At 38.3% G+C, this 20,415-nt stretch overlaps 1 protein-coding gene across 6 annotated transcripts in view; it reads right to left on the bottom strand.

The window, feature by feature from the left end:
- Positions 1–7,375: 7,375 nt before the first annotated feature.
- LOC106876733 (solute carrier family 12 member 2) overlaps positions 7,376–20,415 on the bottom strand; it is a 127,959-nt gene continuing 114,919 nt past the window's right edge. For 5 of the 6 annotated variants that reach the window (XM_052966113.2, XM_052966114.2, XM_014925414.3 and 2 more), the window contains 9 exons: positions 19,645–19,779; positions 18,035–18,141; positions 15,957–16,084; positions 14,650–14,913; positions 14,142–14,256; positions 13,131–13,217; positions 11,826–11,937; positions 10,615–10,682; positions 7,376–7,881 (listed from right to left, as the gene is read on the bottom strand). In XM_052966113.2, the coding sequence (XP_052822073.1) occupies positions 7,746–7,881; positions 10,615–10,682; positions 11,826–11,937; positions 13,131–13,217; positions 14,142–14,256; positions 14,650–14,913; positions 15,957–16,084; positions 18,035–18,141; positions 19,645–19,779 (1,152 nt within the window). In that variant the 3' untranslated portion in view covers positions 7,376–7,745. The remainder of the gene's footprint in view (positions 7,882–10,614; positions 10,683–11,825; positions 11,938–13,130; positions 13,218–14,141; positions 14,257–14,649; positions 14,914–15,956; positions 16,085–18,034; positions 18,142–19,644; positions 19,780–20,415) is intronic. The other variant, XM_089349740.1, reaches the window with a different exon arrangement.

The raw sequence follows: 20,415 nt of genomic DNA, 5'->3' as shown, positions 1-20,415 counted from the left end.
AGTTGTGTTTTCTTTGGTATAATTTCCTCCCAGTGCTTATTTTATCGGCATAGGAAAAATGAAGCCGTAAAGAGATTCTGGATGAAATTCAAACTCAGAACGGTTGTATTCAAATATCTCGCCCTACCGTTTGCAGTATCTACCTGCTCTATGCGAACGAGGAGATAAACTATCAAAAAAATCAATGAAAAAAGAAGTATTTTAATAATATATATAAAAACGAATTTGGTCTCATATTATTTTCTTTCTTCATTAAGTTGTATTACGCTTACATTAAAATTGATTACCTGAAACATTTTAGACACTGCAGATTAATTGATTAACTTCCCTTTAGATGAGTAAAATATCTTTAATAGCTCTTTAAAAAATTAATCTGTATACTTATAGACGCAGCAGTGGCTGTGTGGTAAGTAGCTTCGTTACCAACCACATGGTTCCGAGTTCAGTCCCACTGCCTGGCACCTTGGGCAAGTGTCTTCTACTATAGCCTCGAGCCGACCAAAGCCTTGTGAGTGGATTTGGTAGACGGAAACTGAAAGAAGCCCGTCGTATATATGTATATGTGTTTGTGTGTCTGTGTTTGTCCCCCCTACCACCACCACCATCGCTTGACAACCGATGCTGGTGTGTTTACGTCCTCGTAACCTAGCGGTTCGGCAAAAAGAGACCGATAGAATAAGTACTAGGCTTACAAAGAATAAGTCCTGGGGTCAATTTCTCGACTAAAGGCGGTGCTCCGGCATGGCCGCAGTCAAATGATTGAAACAAGTAAAAGAGAGTATACATTATTTTAAATAAAACTGGTCTTAATTTACGGAGATGTACTTGCATAGCAAATGACCTGATCTGAGATCGTGTGCTTGAGCGAATTAAAGGAAAGGAGGTGTTAAAGGGAGCTAACTCTAATCTACATTTGATGTATATTATGAAATATATTCATTTTATAGATCACAACTTAAACGTGAAAACAATCATCGACCTCAGTATTTAACTGGTACTTTATTTTATCCATTCTTGCAGGGTTAAAATGCAAAATCTATATCGGAAGAGTCTGATCAGAGAACGTAATTAAATGAAACTATAATTTGTTAAAACTGAGTCAGAATCAACTGAATGGCGGATTGCAGCGCTTAGTTACATCATTTTACATTCTGCGTCCACAGCTCACTAACATCAACTTTACTTTATTTACATTATTTACAATTGAGGGATATTTGTCCACATCTTGTTTGTTGTTAACACAACGTTTCGGCTGGTATACCAGATGAATGCTGGAGGGTATATCATCCGAAACGTTGTGTTAACAACAAACAAGATGAGAACAAATATCCATCAATTGTAAATAATGTAAATAATGTACATCATTCCTCGTCTCTTAAATATAGAACTGTATTATCAACTTTACTTTTCATTCTTCCGAGATAATAAAGTCAGTTACTGATGTCAATATAATCATCTATAACAATAATCCCTACAATGTTTGACTTTGTGCCTATCTTAAAATCCTAAGAAAAAAGTGAACAGATTTTGGATTTAACGGAGTGAATAATCATAGTTTTCAAATTTTGATATAAGAAGAACAGTTTTAAGGGTGGCGTAAGTCGATTGTATAACCCCGCGTTCTCAACTGATACTTATTTGATCGTCTCTGAAAGGATGAAAGGCATAGTCATCTTCGACAGAATTTGAACTCGGAATGTAAAGAGCTGGAAGAAATGCCGTTACAAGTTTTGTCCGACGCACAAACGATTCTGCCAGCACGCTGCCTAAACGATGTAAACAATAATAGTCTCAAATTTTTTCACTAGGCCAGCAATTTCGGGGTGGTGGGGCTCTGTTTTATATTTTACGAGTTCATTAATTTGCAGCAGCCCATGTAAGAAAATACCACCACCGGTTGTCGCTCGGTGCTGGATAGCAAACACAGACACAAAGATACACACACACACACAGACTCACACACACACATATATATATATATATATATATATATATATATATATATACGACGGGCTTCTTTCAGTTTCCGTCTACCAAATCCACTCACAGGGCTTTAGTCTGCCCGAGGAGTATAGTAAAAGACACTTGCCAAAGTTGCTACGCAGTAGCAGTGAACCTGTAGCTATGTGTTTGAGAAGAGAGCTTATTTCTTTATTGCCCACAAGGGGCTAATTTTTCTTCTCTTTTCTTTTAAAAAGATCCTTCCGCAGGTAGGAGAAGAGAGCTTCTTATCACACAGCCTCGCTTGCGCATACACACACACACACACACAGACAGAGGTCATTGTCGACTTACGACCTATCCGACTTACGACTGATCGACTTACGACTGATCGACTTTACGATGATTGGCGCACCAGCTCCCGGCAGCAATAATATATAGTCCGGTTGAAATTTAATGGGGTTTAAATTCTCAGAAATTAACCCGTCTATGGATGACACCAGCTAACAAACGCTTACCCTAGGTTTGGTTTTCGATCGCCACTTTGGTTATCCGAAGTGTTGGATGAATATCCTGTCGCGGAGACATCGAGGTAACCTCGTATTTGTTCATTAGACGACTGTTTCAAACTCCGAACAAATAACATAGAATGCTGTGAGTGACTTTTACCTGGGAATGTACCTTAAGAATGTAAAAATATAAAACAAAGTTATGTAGGCCTTTAGGCCGACTTACGACTAATCAGTCGGAACCAGTTGTAGTCGTAAGTCAACGACTTATATATATATATGAGAGATAGATAGATAGATAGATTTGTAGTGCAATATATGGATTCAAAGAGTCATGAGGCTATCACAGAAAGCTCCTTTAGTAGACCCGGTTATCATACGACGTAGCAATCCAATACAGAGCAGTATAATGCAGAGTACTATGCAGTTGAAATCCAGGCGACCCGATCGATGAAATAATTTCATGAGGAGTATATAAACCTTAAAAAGTCAGGAAGTATGAGCGGTGAATATGTTTATTTCGCCGTAGTTTAACAAGTGGTTAAATAAATATACTCATTTTTCATACCTCCTGACTTTTTATGGTTTATATAAATAAACGTATGTATGTATGCATGCATACGCACGCGATATTTTGTCTCCGTTTTTCAGGAACAGCATGATTTGTTGGTAAACAGCCAACGGCGTTGGAGACCATAAAGATTAAAATTGCAGCTGAGAAAAAGTTAGCTGACATGGATGACCTGTATCATGATGATTTGCGCCGGGTATCAAAATACCGACATTATGACTACAGCTCAATGCTCTGTAAGACGTGCAATGGACATCATAAAAATCAAGTTGCCGAAACTGTGATGGTCTCTGGGTGAGTCTCCCATGAGGCTGACGTCCTGCCGCTCCACCCCTGTGTACAGGACCTTAGGCTCAATTCAGGCGGCTATGTAAAGCTATCAGAGATTGTGGTCAAACTCTGACTGGCGAAGGTTGTTGCTGAAAGGCTATACGTGTGTGGAAGCAGGATTCGGCTCCTTGCCATACCTCTAGAAAACCTTAGAAGTGGTTGTCGGAGAACTTCTACGACTTCGCTAGCCCAAATTTCTGGCTTCCTAATTCCCCCAATTGTTAATCCCATGCATTACTATCTGTAGAGTGCTATTGAGAAAGACACTGTTCTGCCCGCAACAGAAAGGCGGAGCTGGTGGCCGAGATCAAGGAGATATTCGAAGTTTGGAGGACAAGATCAAGGAGATGTTCGAAGATCTTCCCCGGGATACAGTGAGGAACGCATGCGCCAACTTCCGGAGCCGTCTTTAGGCTGTGGTGGAAGCTGAGGGCGGCTACTTTGAGTCAACTTTTATCTTCCAGCCATAATCTAGTTGACAATTTTTGATTTATTAGATACTTTTATTTGAGGGTGGGATATTGTTTACATTTCCTTTTACGTAAAGTGTCAAATTAATCTGAACACCCTGTATATTAGAAGCCTCTTCTTGGCTCCATTCGTGCCCATGTTTTCCCAATTGGCGTCAACCTATTCAAAATCAATATAAGCTGCATTCATCTGACCAGTCTAAGAGTGCCTACTAAGGTAATGGCCCAGTGGTTAGGCTGTTGCACTCAGGATCGGCTGTGCGTTGTGTTCTTCAACAAAACACTTGACTTCACGTGGCTTCAGTCCAGTCAACTGCAAATCGATAACCTTACGATGTATTGGCGTACAAGCGTGAGATGATGACTCAGGAAAATCACCCGAACGGAGGTCTCGCGAGCCGCGTTTTGTATTCAACGATCGAAAGTACAACCCGTACCGTGAATCCCAGCCGGTTGGGATTGGTGGATTAACCACGGTGAAGGTCACACAACTATTACATGAATTGTAAATCAGCGGAGTTTTTAAATCTCAGATAGAACATCATGCAGTATTTGATCTGATTCTTTGTACTCGGATTTCACAAAGGTCAACTTTTGGCTTTCATTCTTTTGGAGTCGATAAAATAAAGTGGCAATCCAAGGCAATGGATTGGCAGAATTAATAGAGCATCGGACGAGACGACTTGCAGTTCTAGCTCTAGCTCTTATTTTTACTTGATGGACTTAGGCGCAGTTTCTGTCTACCAAATTCCACACACAATGCGTAAGTCAAGCTGAGTCTACTGCAAGAGTCACCTACCCAGCGAAATCTGATCCGGAACTATATGATCGAAAAGTGAATTTTACCTCACATCCACGCTTTATTTTCTCTTTTTCAGTTTGAAAAAGAGTGCTTAATATATAAGGAAATCTTCGAAAACATTTTTACTTGTTGGGTACCAAGTAAGGGACAATGTCCATGGCCCTAGCACGCTCTCCCGAGAATTGGACTGATGTCATTCATATTCCACTTAAGCTGTCGATACAAAGACATGAACAAGGTTAAATGAACTTCTGGGGCGGGGGGCAACATTCAGGGGAGGAAGGATTATGCATGAGGTGGCGGAGGCCTGAGGAAAGGTTTGACACAACATGGATGGTGAGAGGAGGAGCGACAAGTAAGCTCAAAATGCGTTATTGGAGTTGGTACGATAGCAGTGAACTCCGAGGAGTATTGCTTATTACAAGAGCACTAGAGAAAGCTGAGGAAATATCATGCCTGCGAGTCAGTGGCTCAATCGCACCTTCAAATGACTTTATACCAATCAGTTGAATGGACTTTGGGTAGATACGATCTAAAATACCTCCATGTGTATCTGCAGCGCGCCGACCCAGACGTGTGAGTGTTCTTTCTCTGTTGTGAGCTTCATCTGAACTTCGTAGAGTATCAATACTGTTAGGGGCTGAGATATGTTCTCGTCCGAAAGAAATGACTTAGTCTTTGGGAAGCGGTCCTTGCTATGTTAAGGATGGGATTTGACCTAGGTTTCTCAGCCATCATGAGGCCTAACACTTGGTGAAGCTATAGTTCTTTTTTTCTTTTTTATTTGTTTCAGTCATTTGACTGCGCCCATGCTGGAACACAGCCTTTAGTCGAACAAATCGACCCCAGTACTTATTCTATTGGACTCTTTTGCCGAACCGCTAAGTTACGGGGACGTGAGCACACCAACATCGGTTGTCAAGCGATGGTGGGGGTGGGGGGCAAACACAACTACATACACACACAAACATATATATACACACACAAACATATACATACACACACAAACATACATACACACACAAACATATATATATATATATATATATATATATAGGAGACCAAAGTGTACGTACGCCACTATATTTTTTATATATAAAAAATACAAAAATGGAACAAAAATGCAAAACATCCAGACAGACGATACAAAGAAAACAAGGACGGGTCATTCGGAGTTTTCTATCCTCAGTCGAGTTACATATATACGACGGGCTTCTTTCAGTTTCCGTCTACCAAATCCACTCACAAAGCTTTGGTCGACCCGAGGCTATAATAGAAAATACTTGCCCAAGGTGCCACGCAGTGGGACTGAACCCGGAACCATGTAGTTGCGAACTGTTTTTGTTTAAGGGGTGAGTGATACGATATCTTTTTGTTTTTTCTTTCCTGTTGACATGAATAGTTTTTCTTCTTTTGGGCTGTTAAAAAGAGACGATAGTATTTATTCTTCCTTTGGCTGATTCTATGAACAGAGACTTCGATAATATCCATCCATGATGTGGATATTTTCGAGGTCTCTTTCATGGAATCAGTGCAGGCTTGGCACATGGCGACTTGATTGCACATGGATGATGCATGTTTGTGAAAGGCGGAGGAAGAATGAAAAGTCGTATCATCTGCCTAAGGAAAGACGTGTTTAGGCGTAACAGAAAATATTTCACTGATTTATAGAAGGAAGAGTGGAGACAAAGTCAAACCCTGGGGTGCACCAGAGTTGATGGAGTAGCCGGAAGAAAGGGCTCCATAAACACATACATCAATTGTTTGATCTAATGGGAAGCTGCAGTTCCAAGAGAAGAATGATGAGACTTGATACGTTTTTGTATTGTTTTTTTTATTGTATTTTATATATTTCATTGTTTACATATCATAATGTATATATATATATATATATTAAAAAAAACTAAAATAAAAGATTAAATATACAAAATGAAATGGTTAAGGGGGTTTGTTTCTTTGTTGGATATAATAAAATGGAAGTGAGAAGAAAGAAAATGGTTGCTAGAAAAAAATCTACAGCAAAAAATTTTTTAAAAACTACGAAATAGAAGAAAAATGCATTTGATCAGCCAAGGCTGGATTATTTTTAAAATGGTTTCAAAGAGCCAGCAGTTTTTGAGGGGAAATGGAAGTCGGTCACATCTCGGCGGTATTTGTACTTAAAATGTAAAAAACGGACGAAATGCCGCTAAGTATTTTGTCCGGCGTGTTAACGATTCAGCCAGCTCGCTGCTTTCTGGATAATAGTAATAATAATCCTTTCTACTAAAGGTACAAGACCTGAAATTTTGGTACGAGGGGACTAGTCGATTACATCGACCCCAGTGTTTCACTGGTACTTAATTTATCGACTCCGAAAGGATGAAAGGCAAAGTTGGCCTCGGCGGAATTTGAACTTAGAACGTTGCTAAACATTTCGTCCGGCGCGCTAGCGATTCTGCCAGCTCACCGCCTTACTATAATAATAATAATAGTTATTATTATTATTGAAATTAATATCAATGAAAAAAAGCAAGAAAGATTTGGACATACATAATTGTGAATGTACAATTCAATAAACACGCGCGCAGACATACATACACACATATACAAGCACACTTTGATACACTCAAAGAAAAAAAAAGAAAAATTATTGATTTTTCTTTCTCCCTCGTTTTCTTTAGGCTATGTAGACATTATGAAATAAAACACTCCTCAAGTATATATATATATATATATATATATACACACACAAATAAGTGGTCTAAATATGTTTGGTATTCTTTGTTATTTTCTTCTTTTTATACAAAATGTGAATATAAAACATTTTACAACAGTCTTATTAAAATACAAAGATACAAAATAAAACTTGGATTCTGGAGAGAAAACTATATTTTTCACTTTGGTTTTTCTTCTATATCTTCATCTTCATTATTATTATCGTTGTCATAAAATGCCGGTTTTTGTGAGGGTTTTAAAATCACTAAAATTAGGGTAAGTAAAATTCTGTTAAAATATTTTTAATTTTCAAATTCAGGGATGTCGTATTAGCTTGTTTGAAACGTAGAGTAATAAATGGATCTAACGAAATGCCCCAAATCTGAGAGGAGTTATTGACTGACTGACTGATTGATGTAATATGATCAGGCATAGTATGTTAAGACACTTTGCTGGTTACCGCGAAGCAATAAAATTGAAGGCATGTCTTTCGTAATCATTTCAAGCCAACTCATGTAAAGACCAGCCGGACAAGTGTTCTTCCGTGGCATTGGTAAAGTTCTGTGGGAATAAATAAAGGTGAGAAATATTATATTACTGAATTGATTTGTATAAATAAATAAATAAGTAAATAAATAAATCATACGTAAATAATTTCTTTCCTGTCAACTTTTCTCTGAAGAAGAACTGTACGAAACGTCAGATTTTCCACTCTCGACGGCAGAATTCACAGTACTTAAAATTGTTTTTGTTACTAAATATTGCAGGTCTTGCCGACACAGACCAACACCAGTCAGTTTGGTCTGTTTGATCGGATGGATTGATGGATACATACATGCATACATACATAATGTTACATTACATTACATGCATATATACATTACATACACACGGTGCTTTTTTAAATATTACCATCGGGCTTTGACATTTTGCCGAAGGCCAAGAATTTATTCAGCTACTTTTTGAAGTGCTGTCCTGGTAGCAAAAAAAAAAGTCACGATTAAATAAGGATATTAGATTAACGTGAAGGCGCGTGGCCTAGTAGTTTGGATGCTGCACACACGATTGCTAGATCGTGGGTTCGATCCACTGACTGGGCGACACTTTGTGTTTTTTGGGGGGCAAAACACTTAATTTCACGTTGCTCCGGTCCCCCTTTCGATCGTGGGGGGGGGGGGGGGGAATGTTGGCCTGCTCACAAAGCCAGCGAGATTAATAATATATTCTATTTTGATCGAGTCAGCCTCTTGCTAGTCTGAGTTTCACCTACTAGATACACAGGATCTTCAGGCAACTCAGTGTAGTAAGAGTTTGATTTGCCTAAATATATAAACAGACTTCTTACCATATAATTTGAAGTTAGGGATGGTTGATTTTGTTGGTTCCACCAACCCACCCACCATAACATATAGGAACAAAGAGGAGAAGAAACGTGGAGTCTGACGTATTTATACAAGGTACATAACTCGGCTTGCCTTGCTTTGCTTTATAAGAAATAAGCATCCGTTCGTAAGCTCGTAAGCGTTTTATGCAGCTGCTAAAAATGTGATACCAATGAAATATAAATGAATGTATTTACAAAATTTATGGCACTCCTGTTGATACAAACAGAAAGAACACTAAATATGTCATTATAATCAGAACCGACTGAAAGAACATACGGAAATTTCTTCGCTTAACTTACCAAATGCGTGTACCTTCCGCACTTCTTTTGTATATGTATGTGCATTCATTATGCATATGTATTATTATACACACATAGGTACATACACACAAACATACACATGTACGCACACATACAAGTTACATAAAGGTTATGCTATATGGGTTCATGATAGTAGGGTATGGAATTTGCTGCTAAGATATGAGTGATGGGGGCATTGAAGAACATTTCTAAATGCTTATGATGCGTTAAAAAAAATCCAGGGTCGTTTTTAAAGTTAAACAGATCACTATGTACATTCGAACAAAGCTAATACATTTATGAACTGAATAAACAAACTTGTCACTGATTCTTATCCGGCACATATTTAAAAAGAATATTTACCATCCAACATTTCGACAAAAAAAAAAAAAAAGAAGTATTTTCATTGTAGTCAACATACAAGATAAAACAGATGTCTTCTGGTGCCAGAAACACAACTTGCGTTTAAGAACCATAACTCCAACTTAACCTACTCCATATCTTCTAAACTAATTAAGTATTTAAAATCTGGCCTTGGCAAAACTCTTTTGGTTTCTATGGTTCTTAAAATTAATGTTGTTTCTTTTCTACGTTTTCGGAACAATATAATTCCGTCACCAATTTATTCCACAGTCTTACAGCAATAAATACGAATGTCACTTTTTGTAGTTCAATATCCTCTTCTCACAAGGCATTTTATCACTACTAAATCTATTAAATTTGAAATCATAAGCTATAAAATAAAACATCTGTTCTCTTACATAATAATACCATCTTGATAAAAAAAAAATCCTAACCCTGAGCCCTTCGATGTAAATATTAGAGCTACAGATTCTTTTGAAGATTAGTGACATCATCGGGCTATATTTTCTACACGGAAAATTTCCCTTAATCTCCGGTGGATTATATAGAGATGATGAGCTGAAGCTTCTGAGAAGCCTAAACCCATATTCCACCTTTTGATTCGAAAAACATCTCAAGTTTTTAACTCGGATTTTCTATTATACAAGATCATCGAAATATACTTAATTTCTTGAATGTTCCCCCCCCCCCCCATTTTTCGTACGCTTCTACGAAAGAAAAAAGCCAACTGAAAGCTAAAACACATCGAAAAATCCCCTTATCACACCTTTAGAAAGACATTACTTTGGGTATCCTCACAATCTTCATATGTAATGAAACCATTGCATGCTACAATGACATTTTAGAAGTGGTTTCAACGAGGAAGTAAAGTATGTCCATAAAATAAACCGTTCTTAACGTGACAGACCTTTGGGTATAATCCTCGTTTCAAATCAGAAGTCGTTACGTTCTTAGCTATTCAGACTATTACATCTATTGAGATTATTGCACAAACATTTCCATCGGTTGTGAATACCATAAACAACAGCACACACACACACACACACAGGTGAAATCAAAAATCCTTCCCCATTATCAGTAAATGTTTGCCGTATTTATGCTTTTGAAAACTCTTATTTTCCAACCATCGCTATATATGCATGTGTGTGTATATGTGTGTGTAATTGTTTAACGGAATTATGTTAACATTTCAAACAGAGAGGAATATAATCTAGCGAAATCGTCACAAAATCATATAGGATACTTACAAAACCACAAGTCTTGCAGTCTTGGAATGTTCTTGGAGCATCTCATGCAATTTCACGTGTCTGTAAGTCTGACAACATAAAAAGGGGAGAAAGTTTAAGTTCTCGTTTTTATAATGTGAGAAGGCCATTTCGCCAATTAAACCACATACATAGGTTATATTTCTTTTCTTTTACATATATAATGGTTTCTGAAATAATTAGCTAAAGCATGGTACATATTACCAACCTTACCCACGGTGAAAGCTGGTTGTATAGTCAGAGATAGAATGATAATAACTATGACCTCTGAGACAGGTGGGGAAAAAAGAAACCGAAATGCTTGCAATATGTCCTACATTAAAAGCGCCAAGGCCAGATTGTAGCATTATACATAGTGACAGATTAAATGTTGGTTGGCACTCCGTCGCTTACGACGTCGAGGGTTCCAGTTGATCCGCTCAACGGAACAGCCTGCTCATGAAATTAACGTGCAAGTGGTTGAGCACTCCACACACGCGTGTACCCTTAACGTAGTTCTCGGGGGTATTCAACGTGACACAGAGTGACAAGGCTGGCCCATTGAATTACAGGTACAACAGAAACAGGAAGAAAGAGTGAGAGAAAGTTGTGGTGAAAGAGTACAGCAGGGTTCACCACCATCCCCTGCCGGAGCCTCGTGGAGCTTTTAAGTGTTTTCGCTCAATAAACACTCACAACGCCCGGTCTGGGAATCGAAACCGCGATCCTATGACCGCGAGTCCGCTGCCCTAACCATTGGGCCATTGCGCCTCCACGACAGATTAAATATAACACTATAAAACAGAAATAATGTCCGAAAGGCTTCCATAGTATTTCCGTCTTTTAAAGCTTTGGTTGTTCTGAAGTTATGGTATAGGACACCAACCAGCCCATTGGGATTGAACTCGAATCCACATAGCAGCGAAGAGAAAGGAGATATTTCAACCACTGTCATGTTTACGCTTATTTAGAGCGTAAATCAAGTCCAGCATTGACATAATATAGCTGGGTTCTGTTTATGCAATCGCACTTTTCTTATGTATCTAAACACACAACTACCAGGAAAGTGCGAATGTCATATTTATGTAAATTCATATCAAACATTTTACGTAAGATGGAAATCTTACCTCAGTTCTTATTTTAATGGGAAAAAATTAAGGCAAAAATAATTCTTTCTGTTGATATTCGGATAAATTATAAGAGGATGAACTTACTTTCATTTTATTACCCAGTAAGTCTGCTTCGGAAATTTTCCATGGATATGATGCTTGGTCTTCAAAGTTTTTCAAAAGCCATGGTTGAATCAGTGCATAAAATTCTCTCATACTATAATAATAATAATAATAATAATATAATAATAATAATAATAATAATCCTTTCTACTAAAGGCACAAAGCCTGAAATTTAGGTGGGGAGGGAATTAGTCAATTACATCGAGCCCCCAGTACTTGACTGGTATTTATTTCATCGATCTCGACAGAGATGAAAAGCAAAGTCGACCTCGGAAGAATTTGGACTCAGAACAAAGACAAAGGAAATACCGCTTAGCGTTTTGCCTGGCGTGCTAACGATTCTGCTAACGATTCTGCTAGCTCGCTTCCTTAGTAGTAGCAGTAATAATCTTTTCTATTATAGGCACAAGGCCTGAAATTTGGTGGGAAGGAGTTAGTCAATTACATCGACCCCAGTACGTAACTGGTACTTATTTCATCGACATCCGAAAGGATGAAAGGCAAAGTCGAACTCAGAACGTAGCGACAGACGAAATACCTATTTCTTTACTGCCCACAAGGGGCAACACACAGAGGGGACAAACAAGGACAGACAAACGGATTAAGTCGATTATATCGACCCCAGTGCGTAACTGGTACTTAATTTATCGACCCCGAAAGGATGAAAGGCAAAGTCGACCTCGGCGGAATTTGAACTCAGAACGCAGTGGCAGACGAAATACCGCTAAGCATTTCGTCCAGCACGCTAACGATTCTGCCAGCTCGCCGCCTTAATAATAATAATAATAATAATAATTTGTGATATAGGCACAAGGCTTGACATTTTGAGGGAATCCATTAACTCAATCACAGCATATGATTGTTACTTCATTTTGTCGACGCTAGAGGGATGAAAGGCAAAGTTAACCGCCGCGGAATTTGAACTACGAAGGCAAAAAAATAAAAAATAAAAGACAATGTTTTTCTGACGCTCTAACAATTCTACAAATAATAATAAAATTGCTGATGAGGATTGGTGGATGATGCGGCGAGGAATTGGTGATTGACTTAGTGGTGACTAGCAAAGTAAACATAGTTATAGTAGGATATAATTTGGTGAAGGGTTAACGGATAACTAACAGGTGGAATAGTGGATGACTAGTTGATGTATGATTTGGCATTGGATTCTTCCGAAACAAATTCTATAAACTGTTGACCTGTTCAGACAAAGCATAAATGATCAGAAAGTTACACAACGATATCATAAAACCAATGCATGTTTTTGACTGAAAATAAAATAATGCGTACGTGGTTTGTGAGGGTTTATGTCGAAGATCAGGAATGACCGTTATTTGTGAATAATCTATACGGAACTTGCTGAGTAATGTCACCATCCTGTTAGTAAAAAAGAAATATATAGTAAAAAGAAAGTTTAAAACGATAATGATGAAGAGGAGGAGGAGGATTTGGTTGATGAGGAGGTGGAGGACGAATAGGCAGAGGTTGTTTGTTGGCACTCCGTCGCTTACGACGTAAAGAATTCCAGTTGATCCAATCAACGAAACAGCCTGCTCGTGAAATTAACGTGCAAGCGGCTGAGCACTCCACAGATACGTGTACCCTTAACGTAGTTCTCGGGGATATTCAGCGTGACACAGTGTGACAAGGCTGGCCCTTTTGAAATACAGGAAGAAAGAGTGAGAGAAAGTTGTGGTGGAAGAGTACAGCAGGGTTCGCCACCATCCCCTGCCGGAGCTTTTGGTGTTTTCGTTCAATAAACACTCACAACGCCCGGTCTGGGAATCGAAACCGCGATCCCGCTGCCCCAACCCCCGGGCCATTGCGCCTCCACGAATAGGCAGAGGAGAAAGGGGAAAAAGAGCATTATGATGAATATGATGAGAAGGAAGATGATGATTAAAATAATGATGAGGAGAAAGAAGATTAATAAGATGATGGTATAGATGATAAGAATGATGAGGAAGAGGAGACAGATGAGGTTAATTGTTATGGTAAGGAGGTGGAAGAAGAGGCGGAAGTGAAGAGGAGGAAAAGAGGTGGAAAGAGGAAGCTGGATATGAAAGGAGAGGAGGTACTTTTTATCGACGCCTGAAAAGATAAAAGACAAATTGATGCCACTGGAATTTGAATTCGGAACATTGAAAGTCAGGACAAATACTGTGAATCAGTGTGATGTTCTAGTGACTCCGTCAACTCGATGCTGGAAGATAGCTAAAATATTCTTTTTATATACGAAATTCTACATGAGATTTGCAGTTAAGGAATGGTCTTAAAAATCCATTGAGGAAAATAACTTACCGTCTGTGTTCACTGTCGACGTCACCCATTTTGCTGCTTCCACAGAAAACTCTTAAACAACAGTTCTTCCATTTCTTCCGACAAGATAGCATGTAAGGAACAAGAAGCGTCAAACCTGCATCGGAAGAAGACGAAAAAGAAATGATATCCATCTAAATTACTATAGAGAATGGTTAGAATGGTTTAAAATTAAGATATTTGCAGGATTTAGTTACAGAAAGAGAATCCTGCCGCATAAGCTCTGCCTCAGCTCATCATATCTAATCCATGCAAACACGTTAAAACGATAATTATAATAATGAAGATGTAAATAAGGGAGAACGCATTAGACCATATCAGTAGTGGAACATATCCAGTAGAGAAGAAAAGATGCACTGGATAACGGTGACTTTGATATGTAGTGATTGAATATATGAGGGGGAGTATCACGGTTGGAACGCTGGAACACGGTTAACCTGGAACTAAACAGTAACAACAACAATTAACAATTACAAATAATTGTACTTGCCTCCGTCGTCTGTTAACCACCAAACATCGATAGTGCCTTCTTGCTTTTTACTAAACATGGACGGGTTTTCTAGTACCGATTCAACTTCTATTACTGGATTATTTTCTGGCAATGGATTTTTCATTACTTCTTCTGTGTATGCGGGATTATCCAAGCCATTTTTCTTGCGAGCAAATCTTTGAAGTATTACATCGCCGTCTGTTATCTGAATTGATGTGCGTTGTTCGTCAATTCGAGAGATTGCGTCTTCGCTACATGGACTTTCTTGATAAAAACAAAATAACAAAACGTTAAAGCTAGAGTAAATTGCATGCCCCTACACACATGCGCGCGCATGCACCATACATGCACGCACACACACACACACAGATTTTTCCAAACCCACTGAAGGTGGAATCGACTGTTTATATTGACTCATGACAGTCAAATTTTCAAGGAACAATATGGGAAGATCTTGGTTACCATGATTAGATTACGGCCTATCTGAAGCTAAACAATACTTTTCTCTCTTATTTTGTAACTCAACCAACCTCAGCAATTTATTATTAGTGTGTGCGCGTGCGTGCGCGCGTGCGTGCGTGCGTGCGTGCGTGCGTGCGTGCGTGCGTGCGTGCGTGCGTGCGTGCGTGCGTGCGTGCGTGCGTGCGTGCGTGCGTGCGTGCGTGCGTGCGTGCGTGCGTGCGTGCGTGCGTGCGTGCGTGCGTGCGTGCGTGCGTGCGTGCGTGCGTGCGTGCGTGCGTGCGTGTGTGTGTGTGTGTGTGTGTGTATGTGTGTGTGTGTGTGTGCGCGTGCATGCGTATGTGTGTGCGCTAATATTTCACATCTAATTATGTGCAATACTGTACATCTATATAGTAATTCGTCCATCAGTATTTCAGCGAGTACGTTGAGGTCTAATGCTTCATTGAGTTGGTCTAATAAAGCGGGTCTGGAGTTATCTCCCATGCTTGCTAAAATAATTAGCATAATAATAGTCATTGGCACTAACTTAGCTTTTTTGAATTTATTTCGCAAGAAGCTTAACCTGAAACTGGTTGTTGAAATCCATATTGTATGTAATACATCGGGAGGATCACACAACCAATAACCACATGAATTTGTTGTGGTTCATTTCAGTTTTAGATATACTGTCAAAATTTTTTCAGCACACAACTGAACTTTTAGACTGAAGTGAACCATAACCAGTGCGTGTATTTATTGACAGTATGACCCTCCCTGAGTACAACAATGCTAATCTAATTATTTCAGGGATATACTGGTGTATAGACAATTGAGAGGTGAGGAACCTTGATGGCTTAATAACACACCTTCGTCAGAGCTTTCCACTTCGGCATCCGATTCTTCTTGATCTACTTGATCGTCTTCGAACCTTTGCGTGTCAAATCCATCTGGTACACGTAATATACCAACACCATAATTCAGATCAAAGGCATCACTATACAAATGAAATATAATAAGCGAAATAAGATATAAATTATACATTTTATACATATGAGAGAGGGGGGATAAGCGAGGAAGCAGAAAAGACAAAGAAAAAGTCAATAGCATACAGAAAGAAAGGACGAAAGAAAGAGAAAGAGAAGGAAAGACAGAAGGAAAAACAGGAAAACAGAGAGAGAGAGAGATAAAGATAAAGGCAGATACAAAGGATTTTACCATTTGTAAAGTCAAAGCTTCAAAACGCTAACAGACAGTCGTCTGCTGAGTATGACAGCCTAACTTCATGAGGAAACAAAAAAATATCAGGTGAATGTTAACATCGGGCTTCTCTTTCTCATATATATATATATATATATATACTGAACTGGCACTCCGTCGATTACGACGGCGAGGGTTCCAGTTGATCCGATCAACGGAACAGTTTGCTCGTGAAATTACCGTGCAAGTGGCTGAGCATTCCACAGATACGCGTACCCTTAACGTAGTTCACCGGGAACTTCAACGTGACACAGAAATGTGACAAGGCGGGCCCAATTTGAAATACAGGTGCTACTCATTTTTGCCAGCTGAGTAGACAGGAGCTAACGTGAAATAAAGTTTCTTGCTCAAGGACACAACACGTCGCTGGGAATTGAACTCACGACCTTACGATTGAGCCGAATGCCCTAACCACTAAGCTACGCGCCTATATATATATGTATATATATATATATATATATATATGCGAGTAAAAATAAATACAAAAAAAGGGGGGGTTGCATGATTGTATGAATAGAGGAATATATTATTTTGTTTAAAAGAGTTCCAACACTGTCTGCTTTTTATGTTTTATTTATATTCCTGCAAAACCAATGTGGGATATAGAATATGGAATATACAATATATAATATAATATACAATATATAATATAAAATAAAAATGGATGGTACTATGAAATAAAGTATTGAATGTCTTAATGAATTTATGGAATATGTCTTATTGAATAGATGAAATATTGAGTGTTCAATATAAAGGATTAAATATATAAAATATATAAAATATATAAATATATATATATATATATAAATATATATATATATATATAACAAAAATAAGCTAAGAGAAATAGCTCCGAATGCCCAGTGACATGTATTTGATCAACATAGACAAATACAGGAATATCAAATACATCATAAATTCTCGATTTATTAGAATTATTTCTGCCCCTAAAGGAATCGTCATAATTAAAGAAAATCAAGTAAGACCAGCTCCATATCCGAAAGGGAGAGAATTGCATAAATGCTGTTAATGAAAAGGGCAGGTTTATTGTCCGGAGATAAGAGACTGTCGTGGACATGATTCTGGTTCGATGTGTCTCGTTCAGTGTTGATGAGAGACAATGAGATGAGGACAAGAAAGATGGGGAAACAAATGGCAAATTGTTGTCGATGTTAAAACCCAAAAAGATAAAAATTCGGAGAATAGACAGGATAAAATTTAAAATGTGTCCACTGTGAAGAAATCTCTTATCTGCTTTCTTTCCTAGCAGGGAAATATTTCCCCATGGCCAGAAAGGTTTTTCACAGAAGATTGGAAATGGACTACATCGCTAGTATGACGACGGTGCTCATTTACAACCATCAAGTGATGTCTAGACAAAGGTGCACACAGACACAAGTATAGATAAACACACACACATACACATGACAGGCTTCTTTCACTTTCCATCTACCATATCCACTCACAATGCTTTGGTTGTCTTAGGGTCTTAGTAGGGAATACTTGCACACGGTGCCGCGAATTGAGTTACAGACCATATGGTCGGGAAGCAAGCTTTCTTAATTCCAGTCATCTCTCTCTCTCTCTCATTATATATATATATATATATATATGTATATATATATATATAGTGTAAAATGTATGTATAAACAAACTAATATATGATAAAACATTACTATATACTCACTGAATCACGTTAAAATAATCGTCGACATTTGATCCTGTATCAGTTTGCCAATTTCTTTTAAAACCCATTAGCATGGTGTTGGGTTTCAGTTTTCCTAAACCGTTTATCTAAAAACAAGAACAGCAGCATTAATAAATTTCTAGTATTGCTAAGTGGCCAGATATTGGCGCCCGAGAGAGCGAGAGGTAGGGATGGTTGATTAGATGGGTTTTAGTACATTTCTGGTGCTTTCCTTATTGACCCTCGAAGGGTTGGTTGAAAGGCAAAGTGAACCAAGGTCTATTTTCCTCCATAGCAACTGTTCAAGGTTCACTTCTTTAAGGTTCAGTTCTCATACACAGAATCATGCATTCCTTTCCATCACTGATATCTATGGAGCCAGCCTAATTGAAAATAGCAGTCAACTGTCCATCTACTCGAACTCATCTTAAATAAAGAAGGTGCATATACAATCCAGTGTTTGGTGTTCGAAAAGAGTACAGTCACAGTTGTAACATCTTTGATTTAAGGTGCTCTCATGAGGATTAGCCTGAGCCGAAACAACAAATACACCATGACTTAATGGCCTTCAGATTAGCTAATGACACTGGTTGAAAAAAACGAATGTATCTTTTATGATTGAAATAGAACAGTGGAGTAGCTTGAGTGTGTGCCGCTCGGAGCTGGCTGCCCTTGAGTTTTCACCCACCCCCAACTTGATTCCCTAGTTTATACAGATTTATACAGTAGACCCGAAAGTGCCGCGCTCATAAAAGTGTCGCTTGTTGCAGACCGTAATTTCTGCCTCATTCAGCTGCTTTTGGAACAAAAGTATTTTTCTTGAGAACTAGACAGCTGAAGAAAAAATTATTTTGTCACCGACCAGATAGAATGATCAATTGCAGTGTAAAATACGTTTAAAATTTCCCCGAAACACCATACAAACGAAAGAGAAATCTTAACAATTAATTTCAGTTTTTTTTTACATCGTTTATTACAGGTACAGGACTATAAATACTTTTTACATAAAAAAAAAATCGTCATATGCACGATGAACAGCAAGACGATTTATTATCGATTGACAGATATCAGCACAGATCAGCGAACAGTTTGTTTGCTAAAGTTATAAACAAGAGCATCAGCTTTTCTTAGATTCATTGGTCCTAGGGTTCTACTGGCTGACGAGAAACAACGATGTCAAAACACCAGGCGTCCCAGAATCCCTTGTGCTAATGAATCGAGTGTTATCAATACATATTCATCATAAAGAAGTTGTTCTACGATGAAATACAACAGCAATGAACATATTCACGTTCGAACTCGGTGGAATATATCAAGAATAAATATGCAAGTTATCGGTACTTTTTATACTATAGAAAAATATTACAGAGATGTACTTGCACATCAAGTGTCTTGATCTGAGATCTTGAGCTGAAGCAAAAACAATTGCAGCGTGGAAGGAGATTATAAGCCATTTAAAAACACACTAAAACCATTAGAGTCACTTCAACATTTAGATTGAATTTGTCAAAATATTTTCGTCGCTTTAAAACCGAGACCTGTTCACTGACAAAATTCCGTACTGCATCTGATAAAAAAATAATAATGTACCTAAAAAGGTTATAATTTACCTGTAAAAGATTCTGTGCACCAACTCGAAAGTTTATTGAGCATACTCTACTATAAAAAGCTTTTATTTTCCTATTCTTGAACCAGGAATAAACAGATTCCGACCCCAGGTGTTTCTTGTGTTTTGCAACGTCTCCCTGAAAAAAAAATAATACTTTAAAATTCTAAAAAGCCGTATTTTAAATTACTCACTTTCCAGAAAATATTTGACAATTAATATGAAATGTGATTCTTTCCCGCCCCAACTCTATTTGGTATATTATATAGGCTCATGCATAGATGTGTGGTTAAGAAGTTCGTTTTACAACCACATGGCTTTGGGTTCAATCGCAGTGCGTGACATCTTGGGCAAGTGTCTTCTACCAAAATCCCAAACCCCCGGATAGACCGAAGCCTTGTGAGTGGATATGGTAAACAGAAACTGAAAACGAAGCACATCGTGTGTCCGCGTATATGTGTGTATACATGCACGCATATGTATAGGTAAGTATCTTTCTCATGACATCACATGATAATTGTAAGTACCATCACTATACAAGTGATATCGACTGTTTTCAGTTTGCCTTGAAAATATATCCAGACAAGGAGAAATATTACTTTATATGGAAACAGGTGGGAGTAGGCGACAGAAGGGGCCATGTCTGGTTGTAGAAAATCTACTTCTACAAATTCTGTCTGACCCATACAGGTTTACAAAAGTGGTCGTCTAAACGAGGCGCACGCATAAACATTGTGAAGAGGTGCGTTCTATAACCTTGTGAATCCGGGTTTAA

This window comes from Octopus bimaculoides, chromosome 3, assembly GCF_046866305.1.
Source record: "Octopus bimaculoides isolate indiv1 chromosome 3, ASM4686630v1, whole genome shotgun sequence".
Taxonomy (NCBI): domain Eukaryota; kingdom Metazoa; phylum Mollusca; class Cephalopoda; order Octopoda; family Octopodidae; genus Octopus; species Octopus bimaculoides.
The sequence above is the reverse complement of the archived record's forward strand: the minus strand, read 5'-3'. Positions and strand labels throughout refer to the sequence as shown.